Raw genomic sequence first — 14,260 nt, 5'->3', positions numbered from 1 at the left:
CAAATCATGACATGATGAGGAAGAAGATTGTGAGGACACAATAAACCAAGTCTTCCAAAACTATTGCTAATCTTATGCGTGTTAATAAGACAGGTTCAAAATGGGATGGTTGACAGGCATGTTAGTAATAATAACTCCAAATGGATCCATAATGTGTTACCACTTGGCAGCTTTATGGTACAGTAATCTGCTGGACTGGCTCAAAATAAACCCTAGCCTATTCATTTTACGACTACATCAATAAAGTACTGGTCCAATTAAATTAGGATTTTAACCACAGTGGTAAAGATTAGAAGGTGGAGTGGAGCACAACGATGCTCAACAGTTGGTTAATTCACTTTAATTAGTCTAAAAGCCCATTAGGATTCAGTAGACATAGATTCAGTCAATACCTTAATTTGTCCCTGTAAAGCTTCCAGGTTGTTTGCACAATGTACATTGATACTTTTAAAACAATGACCTGGTGTGCTCTGTGCTCAGTCCAACTGGGTCCATGTGTAGGATAACAAAATAACCTAAAATGTAATAATTTCCACACACTGAATAAGCATCAAATATTTAATATGCTTACTCACACGGTTTAATGGACCTGCATCAGGCATTCTGCTTGAATGATCACATTGATCCTTTGAACTTGGATCGAATCTAATTACATTTTGAAGTGTTAATCAAATGGCCGTAGCATGAATGAATGAATGAATGAATGTCGTGAGGATGCCAACTTCCTGTGTAATTTCAGGCATTGACTGGGGATTTCAACATTGCATCAGGGACCGGTTCAGTTCACTTCTTGTGACTCATGGTCATAATAAGTAATGCAGGAAACAGTTTCAGACTGCTCATTATTCCATTACCATCCACCCAGAAACACACTCAGCCCGTTTTAACCTCACAACTTGTATTCTGTTTAAAGGGAATGAAGATTTCTCTCCGGACCCGGTGGCTAGACTTTGACTCTGTGTAAACTTGACAGGAGTTGTCTAATAAAGCTCTCTAAGGTGAGGACAGATAGAAGGTTGGAGAAGACAGTAAATGAGTATGTGTATGGGTTTGTATGCCGTTCAGACTATGGGTTGTATGGGTAAGTCTCTAATTGTGTAGACTTCTTGTAAATTAAGTAGTGCAGATGTTTAACAATAATTCAAGTTCAATTTAACTACAGATCCAAGTACACAATGCTTCCTGTTTTCAAATATGAAGCTTATTTGTAAGATCCTGTTAATATTAACCTTTGGCTTAGATGCAGCTAATCATGAAAAAGTGTCCATTACTGTCGTCTATACGGTCGTCAGTAGTGGTGCGTGCAAATATAGTTGCGCAAAAACCTCCGAAGACACTATTGAGCCATTATTCTTTACAAATAAGCCCCTCTATATAGGCCCTCGTGGCTTGAATGTGGAGGATTGCGCAGGTTGTTGAATTCCCAGATGAACCACCCTTATGGAGTAAATGCACTCATTATACAATATGAGCATTTCAGATAAAGGTCATCTAAAAGCAAATGTCATACAAGGAATTTGATTGTAGAGTGGCTTGACTGCCTGAGAGAGGATTTTATAAATGGTGTCTCACTGAAGGGGCCAACCATCTAGAACAGTGATTGTATGACTGTCCCCACAACTAGATAAGTGGTTCTCAACAACACAAGGTGCTGTGAGCTTGTAGATCAGCTATTGTCTATTTTAACAATTTCACAACTTTCTTATATTTGACAATTTGGATTTTCTTTGTTGTTTTTTGTTGTTCATTAATTTTGATACAGTAATGGTCTTTTTACCAGCTGCAGGCTGGGCTATTTTCTATCGGGTTGGTAGTGGCAACTTATTATTGTAGTGACAACTTATCATTTAATTTGCTGCCGTAGTCAGACCTGTCAGCCAATGGGATAGAATTGCAGCCATGAGTAAGTTAGGCAACCATGCACCTTTAGCCACTAGCCGAACTCTCTGCCACTGGGATAGCATTGCAGCCAGCAAGTTGCAACAACAACCCACTAGTTATTTCACCAAGGGATTCTTATGTCAACTTTCAATTACAACACGCAAGCTAACCCAGGTAAAGTACTGCGAAGCAGACAACATTGGTGCTTCGTTCACAAACTGCACAACTAGTGACTTGCTATCCATAGCTATAGCAAAGAGAAGCCACGCCGTCATAGACTCTACATCTTATTTGTAATTCTGCTAAGCTACTGTAAAGCATGATCATCCTTCTCAGGCAGCACTAGCAGTCCAAGGCAGGTGTGAAGCACTTTTCACAACAACAGCCAGTTAGCTTTACTCTAGGGGCTGCTGCACATTACATAATGTAGGTTAGGACCTGGACTACTGTCTGTAGCTAATGACTTCGCTCTGGCAGTCAGCCATACGTTTCACCCATTATCCTTGATTTTCTAGTGCAGCGATAATTCAAAATTTGCAAGCAAGCCCAGAAATATGCAGCACTAGTATATTCTTGTGTCCTATCAATAGATTAGGTACAGACAAAGTATGCATGGTGTATCAGATTAACATTATTATTAAAATAACATGAAGATAACGTGAGCGGTTAGGAAAGCAAGGGAAGAAAAATCCTTCAAAGGCATCTTAGAGTAGATTTGCATGTGTTGAATGGATGAATTCATTCAAACTCACTTGTGACTCCACCCATTAAAAACAAACCCAGATTGATCTAATCAAGCTGAAGAGGCCGTCTGGGAAACAGATGGTCCCAGGTTCGATTCCCGGCACCAGTGTCGAGGTGTCTCTGAGCAAGACCAATTGATGAATGATTTTTTTCTTTGCGACACGTTATAGCTTATAGATCGGCTATTTTGAAATAACTCATGTATGTATACAGTAGTTAAAGTGGTTCAACTACCCACTGAAACCTTCTCAATGCCCCCTCTGAGAACCACTGGTCTACACTGTGGAATCCTGAGAGTTCATTTATATCAAAGACTGTGCAAAAGGAACCAAATGGACCAATGCAGATAAAGCTGAGTGTGTACAAATGGACCCGCACTTACTGGTCACTCACTGGATGCTAGACTCTGTGAATATCATACCTGTTGGCGTTTCTCAAACTCCAGTTTAATGGGCGACTTGATGCAGTTGCATGTGTCCTGGTAGGTCTGTTTCAATGCCAACTCCATCAGGTGTTTGTGGTAAGCCCCTGCCATATTTCCGCAGATGAAAATGATAACATTCGCCAAAATCTGTTAGGAAAATAAATAAGACAAAAATATGGATTTGTTTTATCTAAACATGTTCTTGACCAACATTAAGGTTGTAATGATAACAATTGATCAATGATCAATTATTTATTTATAGCACTTTTCTAAATAAAGTTGTGCTTTACAGAACGTGCTCAAATCAGAAAACAACCACGCAATAAAAACAACATATTAAATCAACAGAATAAAGATTTTGACAATTAGAGGTGAAAAAGGCAAATAGTAAGAGAATCATTTAATATAAAGGTGTGTATTCAGAAGAGATTTGAAGGAGAGCACTGGTTTTGCTAGTCTTTGGATCCTCAGGGTTTCAAAGCCTAGGGCCCGATCACCCCGAATTCAAATTCAGTTCAAATTACTGCAGCATTGAGCTGTAGGAGGAACTCCCGATGGTCCTCCAGCACCTTGATGTCATGACATGGGAATTGAACCGGCCAACTGTCTGTAGCAGAGGCAACGGGTCAAGTGCTACACAACATTGAGCCAAGGCACCTTTGAGCATTCAGCAGATGTCTCCTGGTGCTTTTGCGTTTTTATTTTTTATTCAAGCCTTGAAAAGTTCAAATTACTGCAGCATTGAGCTGTAGGAGGAACAGGCCTTGAACATGGAATGTCTGTACTGAAACCCTGATGATTAGACCACTGCACCATCAGTCAGACACTCTCAGGCAAAGTCTCCTGGTAATTTTGAAGTGATCTTTTGTTCGTTAGCCTTCAGTTAGTAAAGTTTAAATAACACAGCATCATATTAATCAGATGTTTCTTAGCGCTGTTGAGGTCTTCTTTTGTATGATAGTGTAACCCTCGAACCCTGGTCTCCCACGTGGAAAGCCAACATCTTAACCACTACGACAATTAGAGTTATCCTCGTTTCTCATCATTTTGGACCATGGGCTATAGCCCATATCATACGCTGTATCACACCCGATCCAACTCTTCTTCAATAAAATGCTACGAGCGAAGACCATACCATCACGGGCATACGCACCTCGCATTCAACTCATTACTCATTTCAAATATAATATAATTATAATTTAAATTAAAATATAATTTTACTGGTGTTTCTCAATAGAAACAACTTATTTTGAGGCATAAAGGTGACAGCATGCATTGCAATAGGAATAATTAACCCAAATGTGACAAAGTCATATGTCATGTCTTCTATGGTGCCAGCCTGAAGAAATGTAATATAACTATTCCCAAAGTGCGCATTCCGTATGTGACATCAGCTGACTGGTAAAGAAAATAGTACGGACATGTTGATTGGGTAACTCTCAAACACGCCTTAAACACTCCCATGACTAATTCAAGGCCGTTTTGCGCACTCCACAGGGTGTCGAAAGCGCTTCTTAACATGCTTAAAATTGCTATATGACATACCCCACGCCCCCAGCTCATAAAACTGTAATCTTATATGTCATATTATTGGAAGTGGTTAATAGACCTGGGAATGTCTGTACTGCAAGACTGACCATTAGACCAGTCAGACACTCTCAGCCAAACTCTCCTGGTAATTTTGAAGTGATCTTTTGTTTGTTAGCCTTCAGTTAGTAAAATAAAACAGAATCATATTAATCAGATGTTCACTGGCGATATAGCGATAGAAAATGAAATACATTCAATATTACATTTAGATTTATTGATCAAGTACTCTCTGAGCCGGTCTTTGCAAGCACTCTGCACTAGGACTGTGCTGTGTCTGGAGTTCTAGCCTGCCATGTGGATGACTTCATATGGGGAGAGGCACACAAAGCTTCTCCACCACAGTGATACCACAGCTCAGCACTTTATTGTGCTGATGGGGGAAAATGGGAAGTTTTCACGGCAGTCTAGGAGAGTCAAGAGGATTGTACGTAGCACTCTTGCAGGTGAAACACTGACAATGTCAGAGGGGATTGATAATGCTATCTTTCTGTCTACACTCTTCTCTGAACTGACTGCTGGTGATATTGCTCATGCTGCGCCAATAACCTGTGTCACGGATAATCATTCACTGGCTGATGCACTTAAGTCCACAAAGTCAGTCACTGGAAATCAGCAGCATCAAAGAGCTCATCCACACCAAAAAGGTTGAGCGGATCCTTTGGTACAAAACAAAAGAATAACTTGCGGACTGCGTTACAAAAAAGGGGGCTTCACCTCTTCAGTTACTGAAGGCCTTTAGTGAAGGACAGCTTACTTACTGAAAGTATTTAGGATTGTGACTTTGAAAGGAATATTGTCGGCGGAGTGCTGACAATAAAGTTGTGTTGAGAAACTACAGTTGTTTTATTCCCGTAACAGATTTAACCTCTGCACATGTGGTCACATCACAATGGCCCTCAAATTTACAGGAATTTAATATAATTTTCCAATACAAGGAATTGTGAAATTCATTTTTCAGTGAAAATAAAATACGTTTAAGGATAGATACACAAAATAAGAAACCAATAGGTTAATTCAACTAACGCTTACATTTTTAAGGGTCAGATTTTACACTGTTTACAGTAATATTAACACAGTTATTACTTGGGGTTATGTGATCAGTGACATACGTAGGGAAGGTAAAGAGTACCTCGCCTATGTCACTGATCACATGACCGCAAGTTCTGAATCTAGGCTATACAGAAGGGGGGGGGGGTTATATTTTTAACACAACAGCTCTGTGGTAAATTAATGACGTGAAAATGATATTCCCTTTTAAAATAAATCCATTGTTCATTGAGCGGTAGAAATAGAAAATACTATTAACAGAGCTGTAGAGGTACATTACTTCACTGTAGAATACAAGACACCCTTCAAATTGCTGTATAGACTAGTACACATGCTGCATAAGTCATGGGTGTTAGACCATTTTAATGGTCAGACAAGAGAACTTAATTGTGTGAAACATTTGTCCATTCTTGCAATTGGAGTGTGGAAGGTGAATTTGGCAGAGAAGGGCTGAGAGCTATTATGGTGGATTTCAGGATTATCTGAACTGAAGAGCTTAAGTCCCACTCTAGCCATATGTGCCAAAAGAGGCAGTTGTCCGAGATCTCACAGGAATGTTGAATTTTGTTTTAATCCCGTTATCAACACAGGCTGTGTGCCATGTTTTATTTGATGTGTTATTGGGTTTCCTGTTTTATTTTGTAGCCTGTATGTTTTGCACTACTCCCATCTCAGTCTGCCCTCATGTGTCTTCCACTCCCCTGACCGTCCAGACCTGCTCCCAATTACTCGCATGCCCTTGGTTCTGCTAACAGCCAGCACTGTATAGGCTACTCATGTTTTCCCGGTATCTCTGCCACTGCCAGATTGTCTTTGTTCATCCACATAGTCAACTGTGCTCTTTAGAGACCTCAATAAAATAATAGTGTGTGCTCTGAAAAACAAGAGATCGGAAAACATGTGAAATGCATTTTATTTCCCTGAATTGATTAAGTGACAAAGGTCACACTAATAAATAAATTATAGTTTTATTCATACGCTTGTCCACCTGGCTCTCATAAAGTTCCATGCATTAAGGTCTATCCCTGTCAAAGAATTATGGCTGAAAATGTTTAATGTTAAGGAAATACAGATTTGCATGAACACAAAACATATTGCAGCATTGGCAATGAGGTAAAATAAATATTATTTATAAGGACAAGAATAACATATTGCAGCATTGGCAATGAGGTAATTGGCAATGAGGTAAAATAAATGTTATTTATAAGGACAACATAATTCCTATTTGAGTTTGGACAGCTCAATCTCAAAGGCATGACATTTTGTTTATGCACTTTCATCTAAAAAGAGAGACAGAGATATGCAAATGGAATCAAATATTGAATCTATGAAATATAGAAATTAGCAAAGGTTGCATTTTGCATTTAGATTCAAATGTGAAACGTCGCACCACAGCTCCTGAATAAAGGGGCTAATACTTTGTTTGTGCCTGGGGCATAGAGTGTCTGTGTGGAATTCTCTTGGCTCTAGCTACATAATCGAGCCTGAGTACTATAATGAATTAATGATGTGGGACTGCGCCAGAGAAACTATTGTTTTTAAACCTTCCTCACTCTCTTATGCATGTTTGATGAATCATACAATAAAGCATGGAAATTAAATTATGGGGGATTATATTGTCACACAAACATGCTGTTTGTTAATGGAAGAGATACATCATGTGCTGTCAATCAGTAAGACAGTAAGCAAGGATTGTCACTTCTTTCAATTTCAAATGGTTAATGGCCATTTGGGAACACATAGAGCTACTATACGTTTGACTACTAGCCAAGGGTATTCTTAAAATAGTAATGCAGAATCCATGGTAGTCCCTGAAATCCCCAGTGTCCGATGCATTTGCACTGCTGACCAATGTAGCCTATGGAGGAACAGAATAGCAGCACAATGCAAAACATGAACAAGCTGTTATTCTATGAGTAATATAACTATACCTATATCGCATATCACCCATTCACTGTTCGTTGGTCTCTTCATTAAACAAGCTGGTGTACTGAGACCAGTGAGCCAGCAGTGTAAAGTTAAATGGACTGGACAAAATGGACATACTGAATCAGCATGTCTCCCTCCCACTAAGACTTCCTGTGCAGTATGTAGGCACACTGGAATAATGTACAAGGGTGCACCAGTTTTTATGGCTTACATTTCCATATCTTATGTGATTACAGTACCTTCAAGCTGCTGAGAAAATCTGAAAGTTTTCACAATGCCATTCGTTCCTCTACTTGGTTATGATGATGACTCAATCAATACGTTATCTTTACTGTGTGACTATTATTGTGCCATAAAGCCTTGCATATCGTTTACATCAACACACAAGGAATGAATTGTGTTATTGTTTGGATTTTAAATAGTCGGGATTCGAAACACTTGTGCGTGTGAGTGTGCGCATGCGCGCGCGTGTGTGTGCGTGTGTGTGTGTGTGTGAATTAAAGTATGCTTTTGTGTGAGAACTCAATATGTATTCATGTTTTAATTATATACATAATAGACTCCACCAGTGTGTGCAAGCAATAATTATAAATGAACATGATGAGAGCCCAGGTTTGTTGTTGTTGGAGTGCTGTCAGCAATATTGGTCAATAATGAACTATTTTGTTTTGCTCTACTTGGGAAAATTGCCTACAGTATGACTCATTCAATCAGACTGCAGTGTCAACCAGTAGTGTTCCTAACCAATGGTGTAAAGTATTTAAGAATATTAAGTGTATTTAAGAACACATTTTAGGTGGACTACTGGAGTATTTCAAGGTATTTTCAATACCTTCTACCTTACTACACCTCAGAAGCAAATATTGTAGACTAGCCTGCTTTATGTTAGACTCTAAGTAAATGTTGATGGCAAGACTTTTACTTGTAAACAACATCCTATTGTGAGAGGAGGAAACAATAAGCACTGGCCAGTTTTGTGCAGGTACTGCAGAGGTAGAAAAGAATGTTGTTGCTGTTTTTCTGAGTAATGGTGGTGAATGAATCAGCATTATAAATCAAATATAATAGTTCGAGTCAAAAATGGATGAATGTGCATATGGGAGAAGACAATAATTCAACCTTGATTCCTAATCTTGCAATTTAAAAGTTCTGGGGTTGGAAACGGAAAAGGTTTAGAAATGTTTTAAATATGATGGACTACAGTCTTTGGATTCAAAGGCCTTGAAAAACCTAACAACAATGAGCAATAAAAGACAAAAATAGTCTCAGAGGACGTAAGCTATCAAGTTGATTGAGCAGTCTATACAGTAGTGTTTGAGTGGTTTAATCTATCAACATCTCCTCGTTACTCGCTATAAATAGACCCACTAGAGCAGTGGTTTCCAAATGTCTCCACACATTATTATTTATTCTGTATTCTGTATAATAATTGTATTCTTGTGTGATCTCTCGCCTCATGGACACACAAACACACACCCACACATTTTAATACCTAATCTTTTATTTGTTATATTAATTAATGAGTAATATACTGTAGTTGTTAGTTTGGATTAGATTTAAAAGCTCACGTATCACATCGCAAGAGGAAATTGTTTGGAGAGAGCTATTTTCAGTGCTCAACAGCGTCGTACGATGAACACATAGTGCATTTGATCATCCTGTAACACGTTGGAGTCCTCTCTCCTCTTATCTTTCAAGGAGTTGATGGCGTGAGGGGGGGGGGGGGGGGGGGGGGGGGGGGAGGGGCTGCGACTACTCAGAGGCTTTTAAAGCCACTGGCAAACTGACAGAGCCAAAGACAAAAACATGGCATATACAGGTACAGTACACACACATGCAACACATGGGTTGACACAAGCACACACACCTGCACTTAGAAAGAGCACAGGCGAGTGGGTTGAGAGACTGTCTGTCTGGGAATGGGAAGTTCAGTGGTTTGACCCTTGGCCAGTGTACATTTTGAAGTGTATCTGATCAAGACTCTTAAACCCTACCAGTTGTCCCTGTGCGCTCATCAAAGCCATCTGTGCAACCACTGGGTGAAATTCCTGGTCCTAGGAGTTCAACACTTTGAATCCCTATCTGACCGTGTCAGATTTTGAAATTCTGTTGTGTGATCCAGGACCACTCAGTTCACACGGGTGTGACCCCCATGTTGAGAACCCCTGATCTAAATTATGCCTACATATAAGTTATAAGTACGCCTGTAGGGTCGTCAAGGCTAGGGCAAGTGCTACCGGCTAAGATGGAGTCTGAAGAGGTGGGTTTTCAGACTATGGCAAAAGTTTGTGACGTGTGGAGTGGTGTCCCGGCGTTTTTAGGGTTTGTAGGGTCCGATCAGACTTTGAAGATATGGGGGTGCCATACCTTTGGTTGCTTTGAAGGCCAGCATCAGAGTTTTGTACAAGGGGAGTAGGGACTGACTGGGCCATTTTCACAACAATTTAACCAATAATCTGTGCAGCATTTCCTCGCCTGCCCCGCGATAATTGCTCTGAAATCATGACTTGTCCGCACGCCCCGCAGTTCAACCCGCGGGACCTGTGAGCTACGGGTGGGCCCGCACATCACTAGTATGTACTGTATATAATGTATGCATGTATTGTGTGTTGTTTTATCCATGTCACCTCTTAGAATGCAGCACACAAAATACAAAAGCTCAATGCTAACACACACAGAAAATGGCTTATGATCACATCTGGACTGTAACGAAATGTAATTTCAAGGGCTAATCTCAAGGAGTAGATCAAATTAGGCTACGGAACATGATCAGTGGTAGATTACTTAGATGCCTTTGTGCATTAGCTGTTAGCTTGCATCAGACTGACCCCAATGTCACACTAGTATGTCACAGAGCCAGAGTGTGCCTCTGACGCACTGGGACTGAAGATGATACTGTACCAATCATGCTTTCATTTGCATCATCACACTGTAAACCCAATTTTAATTTAACTATAGCACGGGTCTTCAACATTTTGACTACATATTGAATACAATTGTATTGCATGTCATCAGTGTGTTGCGTATATGAATGTTGTTTGTCTAGACACATTATCTTTTCTATTAATATGTTGGATTTATGTTAATCAGTTATCAGACATTTAACCACTTAAAACCGCAACAGCCTACTTTGTGAAATGTTTTGTCTCTGTAGTCTGTAATCGATCTTCTCTTTTCCCCTCTATTGGATTATTGCATACCTGAGTACACTTCATTCAACTGTATGGGTTCTTATGTAAGTACACTTCATTCAACTGTATGGGTTCTTATGTGAGTACACTTCATTCAACTGTATGGGTTCTTATGTGAGTACACTTCATTCAACTGTATGGGTTCTTATGTGTACCTGAGTACACTTCATTCAACTGTATGGGTTCTTATGTGAGTACACTTCATTCAACTGTATGGGTTCTTGTGTACCTGAGTACACTTCATTCAACTGTATGGGTTCTTATGTGAGTACACTTCATTCAACTGTATGGGTTCTTATGTGAGTACACTTCATTCAACTGTATGGGTTCTTATGTGAGTACACTTCATTCAACTGTATGGGTTCTTATGTGTACCTGAGTACACTTCATTCAACTGTATGGGTTCTTATGTGAGTACACTTCATTCAACTGTATGGGTTCTTATGTGGCTCACTTTTACTTTTTTCATGCTCATGCTACTCAAACACTAGCAGGATTTTTTTTCATGTCAACATTCAAGCAGAACTGTCACTAATGTGATAATTTTTTTATTATAGTGATTAGTGACACATTATTTTACCTTGCTTATAACAAATTACAAATATGATTATTTTGGTATGGATGGCTTTCACATTGCAGTGTTCCGTACCAGAGTATGCATCAATCGGACCACAGGCTACCCGGGTGTTATCAGGGCATATGGTTTCCTGGTGTTATCAGGGCATATGGTTTCCTGGTGTTATCAGGGCATATGGTTTCCTGGTGTTATCAGGGCATATGGTTTCCTGGTGTTATCAGGGCATATGGTTTCCTGGTGTTATCAGGGCATATGGTCGGAACGCTGCTCATATAAATGCTCATATGGATATCCCTGATGTTATCAGTATATGGCCATATGGTCATGCCCATATATGGGCATATGGGGGGCCTTGTCCCTTTTATGCTCATACTATGGATGACAGTATATGGGCATATAGGTCGTAAACGTCTGTGTGGACCATGTGTAGAAAGTTCCTCACCCAGGAATCAGCCCAGCTCCTAATCCAGACAACAGTCTTGTCAAAACTCGACTATTGTAACTCCCTCCTTACTGGCCTACCAGCATGTGCACTGATCCAAAATTCCGCAGCTCGCTTGGTCTTGAACCAGCCAAAATTCTCACATGTCTCCCCCCTGCTCCGCTCCCTCCACTGGCTCCCAGTCGCTGCCCGCACAGAATACAAAACTCTGATGCTGGCATTCAAAGCAACCAAAGGTATGGCTCCGCTCCCCCATATCTTGCAAGTATGATTGAACTCTACAAACCCTCCCGCTCATTCAGATCAGCCAACGCAGGGAAGCTGGAAGTACCCTCACTAACAACGCTCCACACGTCCCAAACTCTTCTTCCTTCTGGCTCCAAAACTGTGGAATGCACTTCCCATTGCAGTCAGAACTGCAGCATCACTCTCAATCTTCTGCCGTAGTCTGAAAACCCACCTTTTCAGACTCCATCATGGCCCATAGCACTTACCCCCTTAGATAGCATTTCTGTAGACTTATAGTAGTCATAGCACGTCATAGTACATATGTAGGCCTATAGCAGAGTATAGTATGTATAGTTTATATGTATAGTTTCACTATATAGATATTCCATGTTACGTTCTTAGCTTACGCATGTTTCATGTTAAATGCTTTTTATGTGATGTATTCCCATGCTTTTTTGTTCTTGCTTAATGTAAATCGCTCTGGATTAAGAGCGTCTGCTAAATGCCTAAATTGTAAATTGTAAGAGTGTAAACTGACTGTGGAAAGTGGACTGACTAAGTAATCAAATTCCAGGTCTGGGAAATTGGCAAATTAAACTTGGTTGGGGTTGCCAATTAAGGCAATCAACTGGCTCATTTGGGGCACGGACAGTCTTTTCTGGCGGTTCTGGACAACCGTCTATACGACGGACTCTGCGCAGTGCACACAACTCGCCCATGTGCCAAATTTGAAGTCGGTCAGTCGAATGGTTATTGAGATACGCATACAACGATTCTGTGCAATTACTGTAAGAAGATGTGCAATTCTATGAATTCAGTACACGCCTGTGGATGACGTGCATGCGACTTTCTCTGTGTGGCTGAGGTACCGAACATCTCCTCATTACTGCCACAAACCAGAGAGTGCATGTCATTTGATCTGCTCAGTTCCCAAGGGACAAACAGTCCTCGTTAATGAGATGCAGTACCTACTACCTAGCTATCTAACAGTACATGTGCTAAAGTGACTCAGTGTCAGATAATTGGATCCAATCTCGCCTGGATTCAAATGAAGTAAAAAAGGCACTTCTCTTCAGAGGCCAGGAAGTGCTGCTTCCTGTGCAGCAGACAAAATGTGCTCAGAACATAACAACAAAATTCAATATCATCACAAAATGAGGGGGGGGGGGGGGGGTGATCACCTATCTAAGGGAGAAGTGATTTACTCCCCCTTTGCCTTTGGCCTCCTGAAAGGTGGATTTTTATGCCTGTTTCAGAGGAAGCCAGTGATCTGCATTTTTTAGGGATGGGGTCAGGGCATTCAGCACTTTTGGATGGCAGTGCTGTATTAGGAGAATTTATAGGCTAGTGGTCATCAGGTTCCGGATAAATCCGCTGTTTCTTTTTAATTATTTCAAAACGGCGAATTAAACGCATTAAACAAATGTCGGGTATAGCGTTTTACGCACGGTGGAACACTGGATTAAACAATTAGCGCCCGTCAAACTGTTAACAAGCCTGGTTTTGGCTTAAATCCTGCATTAGTTAATTCTGCTTTCGTGAGATAGGCCCGAGGATAGTGCCGAGTTGTCAGCGAACAGCATACTGTACTATGCATGTGTAAGGTGATAGCCCCCCCACCCCCCTGAGTACATACTGTACTATGCATGTGTAAGGTGATAGTTTGATTGTTTGCATGTTTTACTAACTAAACAGTCGTATTTCTGGCTACCACAGTGGTGGAAAAAGTACAAAAATATTTTACTTAAGTAAAAGTACAGTTATTCTACTTGAAAGTTACTTACCGGTAAGTAACAGTAAAAGTAACCAATCAGAAAATTATTAAGTAAAATTATAAAAGTAGCTCACATTAAATGTATACTTAAGTATCAAAAGGTCTTGGTTTTAAAATGTACTTAAGTATAAAAGTAAAAGTACAAAGTACAAGTAAAAAGTACAAACATTTTCATCCTGTCAAAAGTGGCTTGGGACAGATGTAAAACTGGCCATTCATTATCAATGGCATTTAATGTTTGTGTTAGGACAATGTTTGTGTTTACATACACGCACCCTCAGGGTGCAAGCTCACACAAAATATATTTCACAGTCAAATACATTAATTTATGGGTCCATTACAAAACAGACATCATATTAAGCCCTTCACTAAGCCCCACCCACTCCACTCTGCGAGGGCAAGCTGTCCTGTCACCCATCACACAGATGCATGT

General features: G+C 40.2%; 1 protein-coding gene across 4 annotated transcripts in view; it reads right to left on the bottom strand.

Annotated features, from left to right (window-relative positions):
- Nucleotides 1-14,260, bottom strand: part of adcy2a (adenylate cyclase 2a) — a gene marked incomplete at its 5' end in the record, with an annotated part of 106,300 nt that overhangs the window by 54,829 nt on the left and 37,211 nt on the right. For all 4 annotated transcript variants that reach the window (XM_080767230.1, XM_080767232.1, XM_080767233.1 and 1 more), the window contains one exon: nt 3,047-3,196. In XM_080767230.1, the coding sequence (XP_080623356.1) occupies nt 3,047-3,196 (150 nt within the window). The remainder of the gene's footprint in view (nt 1-3,046; nt 3,197-14,260) is intronic.

The sequence above is a fragment of the Protomyctophum bolini genome (assembly GCF_963924005.1).
Source record: "Protomyctophum bolini genome assembly, chromosome: 7".
Lineage (NCBI taxonomy): Eukaryota > Metazoa > Chordata > Actinopteri > Myctophiformes > Myctophidae > Protomyctophum > Protomyctophum bolini.
Note: the sequence above shows the minus strand (reverse complement) of the source record. Positions and strands in the feature narration are given on the sequence as shown.